Here is a 22,834-nt window from a genome sequence, read left to right as displayed (position 1 = left end):
TAAATTTTTTTTGAAAGGCTCGCGCGCCTCAACTAGAGAGCCCACACGTGCAAACTACAGAGCCTACGCGCTCTGGAACCCGTGCCACAACTAGAGAAGAGAAAACCGGCATGCCACAACTAGAGAGAAGCCCGCGTGCTGCAACGAAGAGCTCACATGCCGCAACAAAGACCCGACGCAGCCAAATAAATAATTTTTTTTAAATAAGCAAAACAATATTTTAAAAAAAGAAATTATCTCAGAGACCAATTAGCTTATGTCTAATCAAACTGTCCTAACAATACCTCATGTTAATTGTAGAAGCTGTCTATTTGGGTATCCATACCTGTCAGAAATAAACTAAGAAAGAGGTTTTTTTTTTTCAAAGTACTTTTTTCTGAACACTTTCTTTTTAAATACTGTAATGCTAATAGCCTAACTCCAGAGAAGATTACTGTTTCATTTAGAAACTATCAAAAGAAAGGAAGAAAGTTAATGCTAACTAAAGATCTGACATAGGGACTTCCTTGGTGGCGCAGTGGTTAAGAATCCGTCTGCCACTGCAAGAGACACGGGTTCAATCCCTGGTCCGGGAAGATCCCACATGCCGCAGAGCAGCTAAGCCCGTGCGCCACAACTACTGAGCCTATGCTCTAGAGCCTGCGAGCCACAACTACTGAGCCTGCGCGCCTAGAGCCCATGCTCCTCAAAAAGAGAAGCCATCAAAAAAAAAAAAAAAAAAAAAAAAAAAAAAAAAAAGAGAAGCCATCGCAGTGAGAAGCCCACACACCATAGGGAAGAGTAGCCCCCACTCGCCGCAACTAGAGAAAGCCCGCGCACAGCAACAAAGACCCAACGCAGCCATAAATAAATAAATTAATTAATAATAATTTTTTTAAAAAGATCTGACATAGTACTAATTTTGTAGGAAATTATTAACATAAAAAAGAAAACGAAAGAGGATAAACAAATCATTCTTCCTCGTTCTTTCTATTTATTATCTCTGAAACAGTTAACTCTTACATAAGACTCACTTTGTAACAAACAAGAAATAAAATAATACTTGAACTAAAATACCTTTTAAGTTTCAGATGCACTACTGCGGAAACAAACAAATTAGATACCCAATTTATCTGACATGCCAAAGAAAATCATGAAATCCGTGAAACACATCTTTTGTATTACAATTGGGTGTGTAATTTTCCTTCAAATATCAACATTTCTTAATATATCAATGCTTAATATCAACTAATCCTAAAAGTGAGTATATCAAATCTAGTAATGACTTTTAATTTTTGCTATTATAGAAGCCAATAATTAAGATAAACTCCCAAAATCTGAGTCTTACTACATATTCAGCAGCTAAAATATTGTGTACTAACAAAACTTTGGCCTGTGGCCTAGAAAATCTAAAAATTTTACAAGCTGGGATACATGTTTTTTACTCAACTATTCCATTTCTTCTATGATAAGCAATATCATTATAGACTTTCAAAGATATTGTAAGAAAACCTAGGCATTCTAAACCACTTATTTCCTTTTTAACCAAAGAACAACTGGGACACTCAACCAACAGAGAGAAAAACACTATGAGAAAAAAAGATGTACATTAAGCATATCCCATAAATCATCCTCAGTAATTTTTAAATTTCTAAATTTTTAACTATATAATTTTGAAAACATACAGAAGTAGAGTCACTTTAGAGAAAGCGCCTTGAAGTATTTCTTATAAGCCCATATTTAGGTAATTTTAATATCTAAAAATGAAACAATCTTTACTCCCTTTTCAAAACAACAAAAAGAAACTTAAAAAATTAAAACCACTACAATCCAAGCCTGAGTCTCATTTATGAAGTGAATGTTTTAGTAAAAAAATTAGTTACAGGCTTCCCTGGTGGCACAGTGGTTAAGAATCCGCCTGCCAACGCAGCAGACCAGGGTTTGAGCCCTGGTCTGGGAAGAATCCACATGCCACGGAGCAACTAAGCCTGTATGCCACAACTACTGAGCCTGTGCTCTAGAGCCTGCGAGCCACAACTACTGAAGCCCGCACACCTAGAGCCGGTGCTCCACAACAAGAGAAGCCATCACAATGAGAAGCCCGCGCACCGCAACAACTAGAGAAAGCCTGCCTGCAGCAATGAAGACCCAATGCAGCCAAAAATAAAATAATTAAATTTAAAAAAAAATTAGTTACATTTCCTTTCAAAGAAGCAAAGCTGTGTTTCTCTGAGTTATTTCATATACTTCATTAATTCTTGGCAGTTTGGATACCAACTTTTCATTTTTAAATTATCCTGGGCATTATAAATGCATTTTTAAAAAAAATCTGTATATGACCCTGTTATTCCAGAAAACAGACCCAATTCATTTATTTCCTTTCTTTGAAAGATATTTTCCTGGAAGAAAGGCAAAATTATTATTGCCAGGTCTTGAGCATAAGACAGTACAATTGAGCCACCAGAACCAAGTACTGGTTCCTTTCAACTTAGATTCTTAGACCTTTGATAAGAGCAACCAAAGAAACAAGGAGAGTTACATGCTGTCAATGACAGGAGGAGCTCAGGAATTACAGACTACCTGAATTCAAATCCCAGCACTACCACTAGCTAAATTACCATGGAGATTTACTTAACTTTTCTAAGCCTGTGGTATAAATAAATAAATAAATAAATAGGGTCAACAAACTCTGTACTTCACAGGGGTTGAAAAGATTAAAAAAGATAAAATTGGCACAATGCCTCACACATATTAAGTACTCAAAAAATGATAGCTAATATGTTATTTTCTAGAATCTAACATTTAATTCTAATTTATAACATATGTAGAGGAAAAAAAGCTTTTTCCCTTTTGGATGGTTAATTTTAATTAAAGTGAGTAGAAAAATCTAAAAAGGAAAAGGAGAAAGTGAAAATTGATGGCATGGTGCAATAATGCAAACTTCTTACACTAATCCGGCTAAGATGGTTTACCAAATTCAGTTGGTTACTGAATTTAAAATCCACATCTATTACAAAAATAACTTAAAATTCAAAGATACATAGGACTTCCCTAGTGGTCCAGTGGTTAAGACTCCATGCTTCCAAAGCAGGGGGTGCAGGTTCGATCGCTGGTCAGGGAACTAAGATCCCACATGCCGCATGGTGCAGCCAAAAAAAAAAAAAATTCCAAAATACATAGGTTTGTGTTATTTTAAATGATACACGCCTACTATTCATCAAAAATCTTCTTTTAAATTTAAGTGTTTTAAGTGATGGCTATTTCCTCTAATATTACCCTGGTAAAAATAAATTTTAAATATCCAAGATCAACACTGATAAAGATTAACTTTATATCATGTTAACTGTCTTCCCCATCTTAGTCGTAAATATTATGTATTAAGGTTATGTACAAGAATATACTTTTGCAGATAATTTAAATTAAATCCTATCTTTTGGGACTTCCCTGGTGGCTCAGTGGTTAAGAATCCGCCTGCCCGGGGCTCCCCCAGTGGCACAGTGGTTAAGAATCCGCCTGCTAATGCAGGGGACATGGGTTCGACCCCTGGTCCAGGAAGATCCCACATGCCACAGAGCAGCTAAGCCTGTGCATCACAACTACTGAGCCTGTGCTCTAGAGCCCACGAGCCACAACTACTGAGCCCGCACGCCACAACTACTGAAGCCTGCGTGCCTAGAGCCTGTGCTCCACAATAAGAGAAGCCACCGCAATGAGGTGCCTGCACATCACAACGAACAGTAGCCCCCACTCACTACAACTAGAGAAATCCTGCACACAGCAACAAAGACCTAACACAGCCAAAAAAAAAAAAAAAATGCCATGGAGCAATTGAGCCTGTGCACCACAACTACTAAGCCTGCACTCTAGAGCCAGCAGGCCACAACTACTGAGCCTGCGCGCCACAACTACTGAAGTCTGCGTGCCTAGAGCCTGTGTTCCTCAACAAGAGAAGCCACCACAATGAGAAGCCCGCACACTGCAACCAAGAGTAGCCCCCGCTCACCGCAACTAGAGAAAGCCCACACGCAACGAAGACACAATGCAGCCAAAAAGTAAATAAAATAAATAAAAAATAAATAAAAATCCCATCTTTAACATAAATACTATTATTGTAATACAAACAGGTTCAAAAGAGAAAGGTTCAAAGAGACTGGACAAGCCAAAACAATCTTGAGAAAGAAGAACAGAGCTGAAGGAATCATGATCCCTGATTTCAGCCTATACTACACAAAGCTACAATAATCAAAACAGTATGGTACTGACACAAAAACAGACACAGAGATCAATGGAACAGGATAGAGAGCCCAGAAATAAACCCATGCACTTATGGTCAATTAATCTACAACAAAGGAGGTAAAAATATACAATGGAATAAAGACAGTCTCTTCAATAAGTGGTGCTGGGAAAAATGGACAGCTACATGTAAAAGAATGAAATTAGGGGGCTTCCCTGGTGGCGCAGTGGTTGAGAATCCTCCTGCCAATGCAGGGGACACGGGTTCGAGCCCTGGTCCGGGAAGATCCCACATGCCGCAAAGCAACTAAGCCCGTGTGCCACAACTACTGAGCCTGTGCTCTAGAGACCGCGAGCCACAACTACTGAAGCCCGCGTGCCTAGAGCCCATCCTCCACAACAAGAGAAGCCACCACAGTGAAAAGCCCACGCACCACAACAAAAACCCAACACAGCCAAAAAAAAAAAAAAAAAGGGCAGAAAATGTGAACAGACATGTTTCCCAGAAGGAAATAGAGATGGCCAAAAGGTACATGAAAAGATGCTCAACATCGCTAATCATCGGGGAAATGCAAGTCAAGACTATAATGAGGTATCACCTCACACCTGTCAGAATGAACACAAATAACAAATGTTAGGGAGGATGTGGAGAAAAGGGAACCCTCATACACTGCTGGTGGGAATGTAAATTGGTGCAGCCACTGTGGAAAACAGTATGGAGGTTTCTCAAAACACTAAAAATAGAACTGTCATATAATCCAGCAATCCCATTCCTCAGTATATATCTGAAAAAAAAAAACCCCACTAATTCGAAAAGACACATGAACCCCAATATCATAGCAGCATTATTTATAATCGCCAAGACATAGAAGCAACCTAAGTGTCCATCAACAGATAAATGGATAAAGAAGATATAGTACATATATACAATGAAATACTACCCAGATATTATATTTTAATATCTACAAATTAAAACAGTTAACTGTAAAACTTCTGCTGCTGAGGTATCAGATTAGGAAAATAGACTCTGCCAGCTATGTCAGGGCTTCTGGAAGTTAGCTGTAAAATCTTTACCCCATTTAAATTCTACCCTAATTCTGCCCCCAATTATCATGTTGCCTTATGGAGTTTTCACTCTACTACTAAAAAAAAAAAAAAAAAATTATTGGTCAAACTCTGTTATTGCTCATAATTTAAAGGTCAGTTTAGAAAAAAATTGATGAGACATTAGAGACTGCAGTCATGCCAACTTTATTCTAGAGTCCAAGTATGAAAACTAGCAGCCTCTAATATTATTTGAAAGTAACCAAGAATGAAAAAAAGTTACCCTGGCCAAAAACTACTCGGGATATATGAATGAGCACTTCCTTGTAATAATGCGGGGGAAAGAAGAATATCAATAAAAAACAACAAAAATCTCAAAGTAAAATACTGAATATGTGCCTATGTGGGAAAAGAAAGATTACATCTACTTTAAATGAGAATACAAATGAGATATGACCCAAGTCTTCAAACTCTGCAATAATCTTTTTAAGAACAGGACAAACAGGAAAGTCCTGATCTACAAGGGCCGTATGACTAGGAATTATTCTTATAGTCTGTATTCTCTGCATCATAAAGGGAGTCCAGGGAGATGGACTCTAGCCCTATTCTTTGAATTATTTTGAGGCAAAATACTTCCCATGTTTACATTTTTTTCCAATAAATGAAAAATACAGATAATACTAATACATATTTGTAGTGCTTACTGAAAATATTAAATAACAGCTCTCTAAAATAAACATGTGAAGGAAATACATTTTTAAAACTAATTCAACTGTACACTCTAAACCCAAGAAATAGTCCTTGCTATTTAAAAAACAGTATATCACAGAAGGAGGTGTGTAATGATACCAAAATGTTATTTGACAGTACCAGGGAGAAAAATCCAACCTGCCACCTCCCTTGTCCATCTTGACTACTACAACTGCCTAACCAGGCTTCCTATTTCTCCCTGGCTCCTCTCTAATCCTTCTCCACATACAAGCCAAAGTCACCGCTGAAAAATGAAAATTAGATAATGAATTTACTCTGTGTAAAATCTTTCAACAGCATTTCCCATTTTCCTAGACTAAAATTCAAACTCTTCATCTTTCTACCATGGCCTAAAAGGCCCCGCAAGATTTGGCTCCTGCTTGCCTATCTAACCCCTTGTCATGCATCTCTCTCCCTAAGTTACTATAGGCCACACCAGTCTCCTTTTTGATCCTGTAAAATACCAAGCTCTTTCCCACCTTCCAGCCTTTGTGCTTTCTGTTTCTCTTCCTGCAATTATTCACAAATCTGCCTCATTTTAATTCTTCAGATGTCACCTTGTAAGGAAGGCTCCACTGAACACCTTAACCCTCTAACACCTTAACCCTGTGACATTTATCATAATCTCTATCTTGTTCATTTATGTATTTACTACTTATTTATGATCTGTCTTCTCAACAAGTAAGTGCCATTAGAGGCAGAAATCCAGATGCCTTGTTCATGGTTACAAGATACTATGATATTCTCTTAACCTAACCTAATCTTCATAAATACAACATGTATAAGCTAGATTACAGAATGTAAGGTCTCCTACATATTTTGCTCAACATCTCCTTTCAACACTACTAAACAGTGTTCAAATGCCAGAAGACATAAGAAAACCGTAAGAATATTCAAAAATCAGCAGGTGAGTATTTTATCTTGGCTCATTTCAGGAGTGTTACAAACTTGTCTTCTCCTTAAACTTATGATGTCTTTAAACTTATTTTAACAGTTGCCCTATAGAAAAGCACTAGGCTGAGTTGCCTCCCTGGATGGCTAAATGGCCTTCCTGCCTCATTCATTAAGTGTACTTGGCAACATAAGAGGCATTACAGCATATAATTTGCTTCACATATAGCCCTTTTATTTTAGTAGTCAGTTTTTTTTCACACATAATTAGAAAAGAGCTGAATGAAACATTTCCCCAAAAACACTGTAAAGAAAATCTCTAAAGATGCAATATGAAGAATTTTGAATTTAAATTATCAATACTTTTCTCTGTAGAAATGTCATCATAAAACACTGAAACCAGAGAATCATTTTCTCTTTACTACTGTAACCTGCTTAAACAAAATTATAGATCAAAAGTTCTTAGGTTTAGTGAAACATGGTATTTTTTAGGGGACATGTTATTCATTAACACTGCTCTCACCCTTAGTATACTAGAGATTTAAAGTATCAATAAAACTTTCTTGCTCAAGAAAACTATAAGACACTCCTATCAAGGAAATATATTGTGGTTGAATCTATTAAAAAACAAAACAAAATCAAGCATACAATACCTCTGATGAATCATTTAATATATATCATATAATACATTACCTAAGGGTTAAAATGGGGCTTCTTTTCCTATATCTCTTTATGATACCCTCTGCTTTCTTTTACTACTTGCTTTTCATTTTAAGTGTTTCCTCTTACCTGATTTAAATTCTGTCATCAAACAAAGCAAACATAGCTAGATACCCCAAAAACTCCAACTGTCAAGAATGAAAGTAGGGCTTCCCTGGTGACGCTGTGGTTAAGAATCTGCCTGCCAACACAGGGGACACGGGTTCAAGCCCTGGCCCGGGAAGATCCCACACGCCATGGAGCAACTAAGCCCGTGCGCCACAACTACTGAAGCCCGCACACCTAGAGCCTGTGCTCCGCAACAAGAGAAGCCACTGCAATGAGAAGCCCACGCACCGCAATGAAGGGTAGCCCCCACTCACCGCAACTAGAGGAAGCCCACGCATAGCAACAAAGACCCAACACAGCCAAAAATTAATTAATTAATTATTTTTTTAAAAAAAAGAATGAAAGTAGTAGGAGTAATGTGGCTGGGAAATGCAACCCTAAACAGTATCAGTGAGATCTTACATGTGTCTCTCTCTTCTGGATTGCTACTTTGATCGCTACCTTCTTAATCATCTATACTCCCCTCACAACACTTTCCCCACAAAGGATTATAAACCATTATTAGCCAGATCTCAAGTCTTCAGAGTTCAGTACAGCACTTAAGCCAATCTTAAATAAGACAATATATATGCCCCAAATAACCTCAGCCTTCATCACCACCCCACCACCATGGGCTCAGTAGGATGACCGTCAACCAAATAATAAAATTCAGTGGCCACAGGAATGACAGAGGACTACTCAGGTTGCTGAATCTTCTCCTCCTCCTCTTTTTTGTACAGTCTAGCCCACTTGACTAGGCCTCTCAGCCTCTGTCCCTGCTCCTTACAGTTGGCTCACACCTATGTTTACCACACATTTGGTCACTGTGCCTTGGCCACCTGGCTGCTCTTCTAAAGAGTACCTCCGTTATGAGGTGAATTCCCTTAGCCCAACCTCAAAGGAATTGTGAGCTCTATGCCATGCCTTTCCAGCCACAGTGACTTATCCACTGCCCAAATTATTACTATCCTTCTTATTACTGCCTATATGCATTCTGTATACCTTACTTCAAATTTGGATTTTTTAACCCAGCCAGTAGTTGAACATACACCATTGTATTTATGCTCTTGTCCTATAATAGGGTAAGTCTGTCAATACTGGGACAGTGATCCATACTTCTTCCATACTTAATTTCCTCTTTTATTGTCTGTCGTTCTCTACCCAAAACAGTTAGCATATTCATGTTCAATGAATACCGTTTATTACACAACTAGTGTGAAGATAATCTATCCTAATTTTATTATTTTACGGAGAACAATCCACAGAATTTCAAAGTTGAAAGGCAGCTCAATGTGATCAATTCTCTCTTAAAAATGAGAAAGTCTTGAGAGGAAATATGGTTAAGAGCAGAGACTTTCAGAAATCATGAAAACCTTGGCTTGAATTCCAGTTCTGCCATTTTCTAAGTGTAAGGCTTTGGGTGATATATTTAACCTCTGTGCAACTGTTTCCTTATCTATGAAAAAAATATCTATTTCAGCAAAGCTGATACAAGGATTCTATGAAATAAAGGATAAGGATTCTGTGAAATAAAGTTAAAAACTTAGCATGCCTGTCATAAAGAGGTATTCAGTAAATAACTCAATAAGTAATAAGTTATTATTAGAAGTATATACCATCAAACAAAGCACTTAATCTCTGTTTATCTGCTTCCTTAATCTTAAAATAGGAAAAATACCTACCTTTCAGCTATTTTGATAGAGAAAAACATGTTAAAAACACTCTGCATTGTACTTGACACACAATTGGCACTCATAAAGAGGGACATTATGGTTATTAAACAATAGCTATTTTACGTTGCTACTCTCAGTAGCATCTACTATAATTCTTTGTATTTAAGTATTACTTTTTTTTTCCTTTTTGGCCATGCCTCGCGGCATGTCAGTTCCCCAAACAGGGTTTGAACCAGCGCCCCCTGCAGTGGGAGCACAGAGTCCCAACCACTGGACCGCCAGGGAGGTCCCAAGTATTACTTTATTAATGTCACATTTTTTTGGTAAATCTTTTATACAACAGGTTCCTTTAAACAGTAATGAAATATTCATTAGCTACAGAAGTTCACTGCTTCTCCAACACAATTCTCAAGATAATTACTGAGGAGGTGACTCAGTTGAATCTCACAGGACTCTCTCTCCAAACACTTTAACTAGATGTTATCTTCTAAACAACAAATTCTATAATTAGTGACCTAAATAAGTAAAATGGGCTGAAAAGATTTCAGGACTCGGTTCACTTAAGTGACAGGATGATAAATGCAACCCACAGTAATTTTAGTACTTCTGACTGTATTATCTTCCTTCTGATATTGTCATTTAATTGTTCAGAGTTTTCTTTTCACATATAATTCTTTGCTTTAAGTAATAGCTCCCAAACTTTCCAATATCAAAGCTACTGTTTAAAAATGTCTGAATTCACAAACCTAGAAGAGCTTACACAAAGAATGGTATGCTGCTTTCGAGCGTACACCAATACAGAGATAAAAGGCAAGGGCAACAAGGCCAGACCAAGCTGCGGCAGTTTGGGTGGAGAACGACAGACAATAAAAGAGGAAATTAAGTAAATTACTTTTTCTCCCTTCTCCCTCAGACTACCCCCAACTCTGTCCCTTTACCTTTTGCTACCACTATTCTTCCCTACATCTGTACTACTCCTATGAAATATGACCACTAGAATGGAAAACTAGGATGACAGAAGTATTCCACTTGGTGCTATGTATTTCCACACACCAGCTGCAAAGAAAAGAACAGGTTCTAACTCAAACTTGTTCTGAATACATTAAATGAATACAAATGCTCAGGCATTTTAAGCCATTGATATTAGTCATATTATTTACTTACTTGATGCTCCCTCGTTAGAAACCCAAACAACCAGGGTTCTTAGAAACTTTTAAATTAAAATAATAGGGAAGGCTCTAAATGAGAGCTAAAATGTCTGGGTCCCAGTGCTCAGGCATTTTAAGCAATTGATATTAGTCACCTATTTACCATGACAAGCAAAAAATCTATTATGACAAGTTAGCAGAAGTACATTTTATATATTCCAAATTAACTGCCCCTAAATGATGCTTTTCACTACCCAAACAGGACACTTTGTCTACTTGGAATTCAGTGATTAAAAGACAATTTGCCTAGGGCTTCTTTGGTGGCGCAGTGGTTGAGAGTCTGCCTGCCAATGCAGGGGACACGGGTTCGAGCCCTGCTCTGGGAAGATCCCACGTGCCGCGGAGCAACTAGGCCCGTGAGCCACAATTACTGAGCCTGCGCGTCTGGAGCTTGTGCTCCGCAACAAGAGAGGCCACGATAGTGAGAGGCCCGCACACCGCGATGAAGAGTGGCCCCTGCTTGCCACAGCTAGAGAAAGCCCTCGCACAGAAACGAAGACCCAACACAGCCATAAAAAAAAAAAAAAAAAAAAGAAAGACAATTTGCCTATATAAGAAGCAGTAGAGTGCAGCAGTTTAGAGCATGAGCTGCCTGTGTCTATATTCCCCCTCTATCACTTATTAGCTATGTTGCCACAGGCAAGTTTCTTAATTTTTCTGTGCCTAAAACTCCTCATCTGTAAATGGGGATAATACATAAGAGAATCTACCTTCTTATTATTATTGAGTTACTATACGTACAACACAAAGAATAGTTCCAGGTGGTTTAAATTATCTAAACGTTAAAAAAAAACAAACAAACCTATAGACTCATCTACTATAAGACAGAACAAAGGCTTTTCTAAGATAACACAAAACCCAGACATCAAAAAGGAAAAGATAAACAATTCTAATTGCATAAAATCATTCTTTTATATTAATATCACCTTCAACCAATAAGAAAAAGAAACAAATCATTAGGAAAATTAATCTGATACCTGAACAGGTAATTGAGAGAAATGCAATTGGCCAGTAAGCATACAAAAAGAAGCTTGGCTTCACTAATAATTAAAGCACTGCAAACTGAAACAAAATACAATGCTTTTGCTTTGGCAAAAATTAAAAACATTGATATTATACAATATTTGGAAAAGGTATAAGAAAATGGAAATTCTGATATACTACTGGTGGAAATGAAAACTGGTACAATCTTTTGGGGGGAAATTTGAAAATTCATATCAAAATTTTAAAATGTGCAAACTTTCAACAAATGATTTTACTTCCAGAACTATCCTGCATGAATAATCACAAAAATCTGTGTATTACATAGTACGTAACGATTCTACCTTTGTTTAAAAAAACAAACTCTAGTTATACCCAGATGTTTATTTATAGTACATACAAAAAAAAAGTATGAAAAATTATACAGCAAACTACTAACAATGGTTACATCTAGGGAATGGAATTAGAGAAAAAGTAAAGAGGGAATGGGTCTTTTTATTTTCTATACTTCATTATCACCTAAAAATTTTTTTAGTGATTCTGTGTTACAACTTTAGGATTCTAAAAAACAAAGATTCTTTCAAAGAAATAAAGTCTAGAAGCAAAAACAAGTCTTAAAATACATAGCAAAGTCAATACAAGTTTATCTTAGTACTTCCTATAGTCACTAATGGTGCTGTTTCCCAAATTCCTTTTGTAGATACTTGGAAAGATCACATTTCCTAGAGGTTGGGAGAGACCACGAGACTAAATAGTGAGTCTTCTACTTACACTACTTACCAGTAGTATAAGTAGAAGTATAAGTATAAGCAGCCTATTAGCTGCTTAGTGTACAAATCTAAGCTGACTTAGTACAAATCTGAGTACTGTCTTGCACTTAAAAGGATTTAGCAAGAATCAGTAAAACTGAATTTCTCATAAACCTAAGTAAGTGGACAAAATAATGATTCCTAGAGAAGTGCTGGATAAATGGAAAAAGTTGGTGTTAAAGGATAAAGTGAATTTAGTTTAACATTCTTGATAACATTTCATCAAGCTAACACACTGGTTTAGCAAAAGGAAAAAATAAATATCCCAGAAAAGTTATCTCTCACAAAAAGAACTCTGTTTTGATAAGTAATATGAATAAATTCATTTTCTGACATCATTTGACTGTTCTTAATCTTGCCTTTCTTGTCACCATGATATGGCCCTTTGGGTAGTAACTAAATATAAAAAGTTACTCTTCACACTAGACTGGCCCCTAGGGGTTCTAATCACTAACAACAGATGGAAACACTGAAAATTTATCCTCCACTAAGTATGTCATCACCTCTCTTCTGATCTAATTGGTGTTCCTTTCCAAAACTTAAGCTTTGAATCTTCTATGAAAATTTTTATTATCCACCAACATTTGACTGCTATACTCCAAACCAAAACCGAAAATAATCTGCTGTCATTTATAGCAAAATAAGAAATCATAACTAAGAAGTAGTTCAATCTAGGCAATTATTCCTGAATGATTAAAATGCCAATAAGATTTTCAGATGCTTGAACTATTACAAGTATTTTATACCTGCAGGCTAACACTATATATATTACATTAATGCTTTGCTTTGAAGGTATAATAGACTTCGTTTACTCATCTGTAAAATAAGGAAAAAATAATAGTAGCGATCAGTCTATTTAGAGGATAATGAGATAACACAGTAAATATGTAAGGCATTTAGTGGATATAGTAAAGGCTTAAGAAATATTCATGTCTCCTCCCTTACTCCCCCAATACAGATTTACTCACTAACTGTAGCCACTATCAAGTTATATAAAGTATCTTAAATCTAACCTCTTTTAAAACATTTGATTTTCTGAATTTTTACTTCTTTGTAAAGTTAAAAGCACAATAAAAGTTGAACAAGACAGAGGTCAGCAGATACAGCCATAAGTAGTAGGGGCCAGATTGTGTAGGATATTTTAAATGATTGTGACTGAGTGAGATTCTGAGATTCTGATTGTGATTCTGAGTGACATGGAGAGGCATCAGAGAGTTTTAAACAGAAAAAAGTGATGATCTGACTTAAGTTTGAGAAGGGTGACTAAGGATACTATACTGAAAAGTTAATGTAATAAAGCAAAAGTGTTAGAGAAAACAAAAGTTACTGAAAAGCTACAAGTGAGAGAAGATGGCTTTTAGATTAACATGGTAGCAGTGGAGGTGTTAAGTAGTCAGACTAGATATATTTTGAAGGTAGAGCCAAGAATTTTTTCTATCAGACTGGATATGAGTGTGGAAAAAAAAAAAAAATGAAGAGACAGGATATATTCAATTTTGGGCCTGAACAACTAGAATGACAGAACTGCCATTTGCTGAGTTGGGTAAGACTACAGGAGGAACAGGCCTACAGAAGAAGCTCAGGAGTTCAGTTTTGGACATGCTAAGTTCGAGATGACTATCAGACATCTAAGTGGAGATGCGGAATACTCACTCAGCTGGCTACACGCAACTTTATTTCAAGGAAAGAAGTTTAGGATGGAAATAAATTTGAAACTTTTCAGCCTCTAGATGTTATTTTTAAAGCCATGAAACTGGATGAGATCACCAAAGGAGTAAGTGTAGACAGAGAAAAGGACCAAGGACTGAGTCCTGGGACAACATATCATTTAGAGGTGAGGGACATAAAGAAGAACTATCAAAGTAGATAGAGAAGCAGAAGGAAAACCAAGAGTGTGGTATCTTAGAACACAAATGAAGGAAGTGTTTCAAGGAGGAAAAAAAAATGATCAAACTGAGTCATGCTGCTGATAGATCAAGATGAGAATACAGAAATAAACCAAAACACAAGACGGACATATGCACAAAACATTCAATATGGTACTCTTTATTAAGAGAAGAAAACCAAGACAAGCTAAACATCTCCTAACAGGAATCAAGTAAATACTAACAAATACACTCAATGGAATATTACACAGTTACTGTTTGTGACATATTATTCCATGTTTAAAAGTTTGAAATGTAGAGACTTCCCTGGCGGTCCAATGGTTAAGACTCCATACTCCCAATGCAGGGGGCACGGATTCGATCCCTGGTTGGGGAACTAAGACCCCACATGCCACATGGCAAGGCTCAAAAAACAGTTTGAAATATAATTAGTAAATTATACAATCACACCCACACAAAAATATACACTCCTTTATTTAAAAGTTAGAAGTAAATACACCAAAATAAAACACAGTGTTGGAGTTATGGGATTAACAGTATTTTCTCTTTACTTTTCAAAGAAAAACAAAAATACAAAAACAAAGCTTTCCCTAAAAGGTTGGCCTAGAGTGTCTTTTACAATTATATAGCTTGGTTCATAGACTATTCTTGTCTACAAAGGCAAAGACTGAAGAAAGATCAATAATGTTGGGAAAAGTCAACTATTTCGTCATTTAAATGAAAGAAAAGAACTAGGCGGTTTGGATTATTAGATACATACACATATATACATATATGTAAATGACACACTATGTCATTTGTTAAGTCATGTTTTGCTCTAAATCACGCTATTTTGCACTTAAATTGCTGGGACAGAATAAAGGTATATTATTAAGTATATTTTTGACACTGAAATTTTTAAGGGAAAACTGTCTTGAAAGATAAACAAGAAGATCTTCTGGCGTTAACAAATTGAAATTTCTCAACGCCATCTGCATCTAGCCTTCCAGATATAGATGAGGAATTGCCATAAAGAGATATGTGTGCATACGATCCTTCTATTCCCCCAAACATCCAATTCCATCTAAAACTATTACAGCCAATACCTCTGGCACAATACTTTATCATGTTCCATAATTCTTCCATCAAGTCCACAGTCAACACATTTAAGGTGAGAATGATTACACAAATTTTGTATTATAGCTTGATAATTTGTGTAATGAAGTTTAAGTGTTACTTAATATGCTCAAGGCAAGGCTGATGGACAGTGTTGGACACTGGGACTTTAGGTATGTATGTAAACTTTTACATTAGCTCTTCTGGTAATAATTCCCCTAACATCTTATTGCTATGTAACTTGACATATCATACAGACTCTTAAAGGCACGCCACAGGAGAAAACTTGTACCTTACATCTACCAGTTCCTTACACAGAATTTCTTTAAAGAGAATTTATTGAGGGGACTTCCCTGGTGGTGCAGTGGTTAAGATCCGCCTGCCAATGCAGAGGACACGGGTTTGAGCCCTGGTCCAGGAAGATCCCACATGCCGCGGAGCAACTAAGCCCATGCGCCACAACTACTGAGCCTGCGCTCTAGAACCTGCGAGCCACAACTACTGAGCCCACGTGCCACAACTACTGAAGCCCATGCATCTACAGCCCGTGCTCCGCAACAAAGAGAAGCCACCACAATAAGAAGCCCGTACACCGCAACGGAAGAGTAGCCCCCGCTCGCCGCAGATAGAGAGAAAACCCACACGCAGCAACAAAGACCCAACACAGCCAAAAATAAATAAATAAATTTATTTTTAAAAAAAGAATGAAATAACGCCACTTGCAGCAACATGGATAGACCTAGAGATTATCATACTAAGTGAAGTAAGTCAGAAAGAGAAAGACAAATATATGATAACACTTACATGTGGAATATGAAATAGGATGCAAATGAACTTATTTACAAAACAGAAACAGACTCATAGAAAACTTAAGGTTACCAAAGGGGAAAGGCAGTGGGGGAGGGATAAATTAGGAGTTTGGGATTAGCAGACACAAACTACTATATATGAAATAGATAAACAACAAGGTCCTACTGTATAGGCACAGCGAACTATATTCAATATTCTGTAATAAACCATAATGGAAAAGAATATGAAAAAGAATGCATATATGTATAACTGAATCACTTTGCTGTACATCAAAAACTAACACAACATTGTAAATCAACTATACTTCAGTTAAAAAAAAAAAGCGATATGGCCAGTTATAAAATTAACTGATTTATACTGACTTCACTCTGTACCTTTTATAGTTAGAATTTACCCATCAGAGACCAATATTCAATTTCTTCTCTTTCACTGTTAAGAAAGTTGGCCTTTAATGAAGGAAAGCTAGAATAAACATCTCTCCCCACATTTCACACACACACTAATACCAATACCACCACTACAGCAACCCACATGCCACGATAGCTTTTGTAGACAATGTGTGTGTTTCTTAAGAGATGTATGTAAAATTGAAATCCAGTCAAGTGAATTATTTCAAATGCAGGAAGAATCAACTGACATTGACTAGGCAGAATCAGCTGACATGGGTGACAACTGAGCCACGGACACATGTGAGCCAGCCAAGGAGAAAAAGGTTTATGACATGATGCAGGACGCTGAATTCCTTCAGTGTCCTGGAGAAGCTTCCAGGTAGGGATCCCAATGAGACCATCTGAAATACCATGGGCTCCCTGGTCTCCCAGGCCAAGAAGGATGCCAAGAAGGACAAGAAGGATGAACACAAGAACTAAGACTGGAGGGAAAAGACTAGCTGAGTCTGCTCATTGGGCGGCATATGGTGGGGCAGGAGATAGGATTAGATATGTTATCTGTAACCATTACAACCTAAATAAAAAGCTTGGCAACATTTTTTTTTCAAAAAAAAATTTTTTTAAACAGAAGCTGACCTTTAAATAAGTATTACATTATATTGTATCCTTTTATTAAAATTAAGAATTCATGGGACTTCCCTGGTGGTCCAGTGGGTAAGACTCCCTGCTCCCAATGCAGGGGGCCTGGGTTCGATGCCTGGTCCGGGAACTAGATCCCGCATGCCACAACGAAGATCCCACGTGCTGCAACTAAGACCCGGCGCAGCCTAAATAAATAAATAAATATTAAAAAAAAAAAAAAAAAAAAAAGAACAAGTTCAGCTTTATGCCCCTGTTCCAGACCATAAAAAAAAAGAAAAAAAAATCATTTATAAACCAAACAAGCACATATTTTTCATAAATTCTTATTTTTGCATACTAACTGTTCTTAGAATTAAGGAATCCAAGAACTAAACAGAGTAAGCAGGAAAGAGGGACTCAAAAGAAATAGAGGATTATCCACGACCCCATAGAGAGATGTGATATCAGTCTTCCAGTATTATTTTCCTGTTCAGCTGTACCATTTGCACATGTCTAGTTACATCACTGCATCTATATATCCCAAATTCACACAAGCCCTCTCTAGCCACCTTGCACTTAATGAAACTGCTCTAGCCACTCCAATATTAGGCAAAGTTTTACACATTTAGAACCATGACATTTGCGCAACCAGTGCTGTACCAAGATCCTGTCAAGAGTCCTTGCTTCTCTTGAAAGGCTAATCTGGTGAAGACACTAACTCTCTCAATGTTCCCAATTAGAGTGAGAAGTTGTTGTCATCATTAATGTGATAGGTAAGGGAACAGACTGTAATTCTAGCTCCACAATTTACTGACTGTGTGGTGAGTTATCTAAATTCTCTATACTTCACTCACTCTGTAAAAGGAGCATAACTGAACCTGGAGTAAAGAACTGTCATGAGAATTAAATGAGAAAATACATGTAAAGCTATTAGGACAGTTGCTGGCGCAGAGCAAGCACTCAATAAATACTATTACTATTATTGTTACAGCTCTGAAATCCAATTTCACAAATGTTGGCATCTGGTGCTATGTAATACTAAAGAAAAAGATGACTAAAATCACTTTTAAACAGTGATTACTTTAATCCATCCCTTTTAAGGGCCATTATTCTAATATTTTATTTACCAAATAGAAATCAAGTTTATTCTTACTTTTATCAGTTCTGATCAAAAAATGATAAGCCTGTCAACAATAAATGAGAATCTATGTTCTAAAAAGGTCAAGAATAACAAAGAACACTAACAAGTCTATGCTCTGAGATTTCTCCTCTTAGAACGACTGCTTGAACTTAACGCCTTTTACTCTCTTCATATTTTACAGGGACCACATGGCTTACTACTTAGAGAACTTAAATAGCTAACAGAATATAAAGAACTCTGGAGAAAAATCATTCACTTTTACCCCAAAAGGAATTGTGATGATTAAGAATATTAAAATATCAGTGTCAAAATACATTCAATTCAGAAGTTCAAGTTATGTTAACACAACTATCACAAACATAATAGACATTAATCAACAATATCAGAAGCACAAAAGAAAGTTCAAAAACTGTTTCAGTATCTTCCCAATGCAGACTTTTTAAATGGAAATAAACACCCGTCCGTGTCTAACATTGCAATGAGAAATTTACTGAAAGTGAATATTACACTTATTAAGAAAAAATAACTGGAAAGGTGTTATGTTGTCCTTTATTCATTTTTAGATGTATAATCTATTTGGCCATCCTAAACCAAATTTAAGAATTATATGTATGATTCACTCCCCAAAATTTCTAAAAGCAAATCACCAAAAGACTGCTTGAAAAGTAACTGCAGATGAAACGAGGTTTTTCCTAAGGTGTCTGAGAACTAAAATCAAAATATTCTAAGGAAAGGATGACTACCATTTCCCTTTAAGCTTCAGTAAAATGTCAAAAGAACTTTCAGGACTCAAATCTCCTAGAAGTCTGATGTGAGGTCAAAGTTGTCTCAATGACAGGAAAGTCAATAGATGCCACATGACTAAATGAAAAGCTACCAAAAATACTTCTAAGCCCAATAGTAATTCCAAAAGCATATAAAATACGACTGTCCAGATTGAAAAGATGAAAATATTATTACTAACATACTTCGGAACAAAATAATACTAACGATAATAACAATTAACAATATTATACAGTATATTAAGCATCTCACAGTTCTGCCTTCCTCAACATTTATTCAATTCATTCGGGAACATTTTGGAATAATGAAAGTAACATGGATTCTCAATGAGTGATCTACATCTAAAAATAAGGTTCAACTATATGTTCTACAGTTGATGTTCTTTTTACTGTAAGCCAAATCTGCTTCTTTATATTAGAAAAAAAAAATCTACAGGTCTGTTTCCAAAGATCTCATAATAGACAGTGTTCACTGGTGATTAAAATATTATTTTTAATCCTTGCATTACCTCACAGCTAAAAATGTTAAGATACCACACCCAATGTGTCTTTTTTTTTTTTCCCCCGGCGGGGGTGGGGTGGGGTGGTGGGGAATACGAGGTGCGGGGATTCGAAACTACACGTCAACGTGAAAGGTTAGTTGCCTGGAAGGACTAGGAAAGGCGCGCAGGTACCGGGCGATCGGCGGCCGCGTCGCGACGGGCGAGCGCAGGCCTCGGCCTCTGCAGGCTCCCTCCCCCGCCACCCGCAGAAGTGGCCCGGACGCGCCACCCGGGGCTACTCACCGGCCGCAGCGCTGACCAGCAGGACGGTCCACAGCAGCGAGGGCACCCGCCGGGGCCGCCGCAGCGACGAAGTCATCCCTGGGCCAGCCAAGAAGCAGGAGAGCAGAGAAAAGAAATACGGAAAGTGAACGAGGGCGGAGAAACGCGGCCGGGAGGCTAGTCCTCGCTCTCGTCGGACTTATCCGGCCCGTATTACAATGCAGTTTGAAAGGACAAATGGCAGATGAGAGGACCGAGCTGCAGAGCTTTCATTCCGCTGCCGAAATTCCCTTCATTTCTCTCCCTTGCGGCTGCGGGTGTTCATTCGCCCAGGACAGGGTGCCTCGGCCCCCCAAAGTGAAGGCATGTCTGTGGGGAGAAGCAGGGAGACAAGAAGAAAGCCCCGCAGTTATTTCCCTCGTAGTTTCACGATATCAAAAAAATATCCAGGTCTGGGAGAAAACATATCCAGGGTGCCGAGGGATTCGAGGGGCGCCGAGGATCAGCACAAGTTCCCGACCGCCGGGAAGGGCGAAACCAGGCGGGCGGCGGCGGCGCCCGGCGGCCCGAGGCGCATCGCCTGTGCTCCGGGAGGGCAAGATTCCTTTTAAGTTTCGCTTCGGTGCTTCCCTTACTCCGATTTCGAGCAAAGCAAATTCTCTTCCTCGACTGGATCGAAAAAGGTGCTGGCCTCCATGGACAAACCCACGGCCTTCACGCCTTCGCGGAACAATCCTACGAGGGTCCGGCAGGTCCCGGCGGGAGGGCTGAGTGGCGGTGGGAAGCGGGGGAGGGGAGGGGTCCTCAGGCTGGGCCCCGAGCTCCCCGAGACAGCGGGCGGAGGGGAGGTGCCGGGAGGCTGCCCTTTCTAGCCCTCCCGGGTGCGCTCCTCTCTCTCTTTTTTATTGCTGCCGCTCCATCTTGCCTGAGGTAAATTCCACTGTGAAAGCCTTGTCTTCTCCCGTCAATGGCTCCTCTGAGCGAATCACAACCCCCCCCTCCCGAGGAAGCCGCCGCCGCCGCCGCCTCCTAGCTTTCCCGCAGCTCTAGGCTCCGGGCGGAGCTCGGGCGTCGCGGGCCGAGGGTGGGGGGCGGCGGGAGGGCGGATGTAGGTGGCTGGGGAGGGGGTGGGCAGCGAGGCGGCGAGACACCCCGCGCCCCTCCGGGAAGCACTTCCAGCGGCTCCGGGCAGACCAGACACAAAGGGGGGAGTCGCCGCAGCTGCCAGTCTGCGGCGCTCCCGGTCACCGGAGTCGCCCCGCCTCCGCCGCCGCCTCCGCCTCCTCCTCCGTCTCCGTCTCTTCCCGGCCCAGTCTGTCTCAGGCCTGTGGTGCAGCGCGGGCGGCGGCCGCAGCAGCGGCGGCGGCGGCGGCTGCAGCGGCGCGACGAGGCCGCACTGCGCCTGCGCGCTCGCGGCCCCGCCCGGCCCCGCCCCTCACTCCAGGGCTAACTGAGGCGGACTCCGCGGCCCTAGCGCAGCCACTGAGGGCAGGGCACGGTGGGGCCGGCACCCCGCAATGGACAGCACTGTCCTTTCTCCTTCACACACACACACACACACACACACACACACACACACACACATATACACCTTCCAGACGTCCACGCTTGGGATTTGCGTGCTTAAGAGAGGGCGGCCGCATGTATTGTCCAGCCTTTGGCAAACTCTTCCGAGCTCGGTGATGTAGCCTCTGACTCCTCTGGGACTCGAGTAAAGCCTCGAAGGACAGAACAACCCCCTTTGTTTCTTGGGGCCCGCGCCTGCCTGTCCGTAGCCCAAAGAATTGGGAAGGACCCACCTTTAGCAGAACCGGAGACCTTGGCCTCCTCGGGCTACTCTCACTGACTCAAACAAAAGCCGGAATTTGGAAAGACCACCCCTATATTGATATTTTTGCTCTAATCGGTGTCCTGCTTCCCTCAAGCACCCATTACCGTAACCCTTCTTAGCTAACGGGAGTACTGAACATTTGAAAGGATGCAAAGCCAGAAAGAACTCATTCTTTTACAATTGTATTCGCTGTCCTGCTGTCTGTGCATATCTGTCTATGCAGCGCTGTTTCCACTTCGAGGGTGGGCCTTTATTCACAAAGGCTGGGGCCTTAGGGGCTTTTTAGGACATTTGAAGGGAAATTTGCGGTGAGGAGTCGCCGCGTCTAGGTAAAGAGTGGGGTTGGGTCTACGCAGCCGAGGAAAAGAGCAGGTCTTGCTGGTACAGAAGCTTCCTTTGAATCTGGAGAGGATCTGTTTAGTAGGGGTTTTTTTGAATTGCAAAACCCCAAGCAACCAGGATTGGGGAAGGGAATCCTTCCCACCTCCCCCACCCCCGCCCTGCAGCTCTTACACACTCCTGAGGGATCTGGTCGACTTGGGTGGGATTTTGCTGGGGGAAGAGGGAGAAGGTGACGTGCTTGGCGCCATGATCGGAAGTCTGGGTTTAATTCTTAGCTGCGAGGTGGAAAATCTGCGTGGGAGGGCGATCTTAGAGGTGAAGTCTAGCCTTCCCTTCTCCTTCTAAGCAGAAGGGTTATTCTGAAGACTGGTTTTGCTGGTCTTTCATTGTGGCTAAGGGCAGTTCAAAGATACCTCCAAATATACACTCCTGAAGTCATACTCTTTGCTTGCTTATTCAAGTCCCCTTTTATCTCTTTATCTGAACTTGATGTAAATAAATCTTCACATTCCTTACACTAGTTGCTGTTATCATACTAAATATCTTATATAATTAGGGGTTGTGGTAATACCAGCTCAGTATTCTCAGACTCTTTTTAGTGGAAATATTTTTATACTGTTTACCCTTCAGGCAGAGAGAAGTTTTTCTCTGTAGTAAAATCCCTTAAAAAGAAAAAAAAAAAAGCATATACTTTGATTCACTAGTTTTATTACTATATATATATATATTTTTTTTTTCCCCAAAAGGCCCAAAATAAGGAACTGGTATTGTTCTACCATTTGACTTTCAAGAAATAAG

General features: G+C 39.4%; 1 protein-coding gene across 1 annotated transcript in view; it reads right to left on the bottom strand.

Moving 5' to 3' along the window:
• Positions 1-21,224, bottom strand: part of BMPR2 (bone morphogenetic protein receptor type 2) — a 182,994-nt gene extending 161,770 nt beyond the window's left edge. The window contains exon 1 of the mRNA XM_059928494.1: positions 19,885-21,224. Within this exon, the coding sequence (XP_059784477.1) occupies positions 19,885-19,960 (76 nt within the window). The 5' untranslated portion in view covers positions 19,961-21,224. The remainder of the gene's footprint in view (positions 1-19,884) is intronic.
• Between the last annotated feature and the right edge of the window lie 1,610 nt (positions 21,225-22,834).

The sequence above is a fragment of the Balaenoptera ricei genome, chromosome 7, assembly GCF_028023285.1.
Source record: "Balaenoptera ricei isolate mBalRic1 chromosome 7, mBalRic1.hap2, whole genome shotgun sequence".
NCBI lineage: Eukaryota > Metazoa > Chordata > Mammalia > Artiodactyla > Balaenopteridae > Balaenoptera > Balaenoptera ricei.
This window is presented reverse-complemented; position numbering and strand designations above follow the sequence as displayed.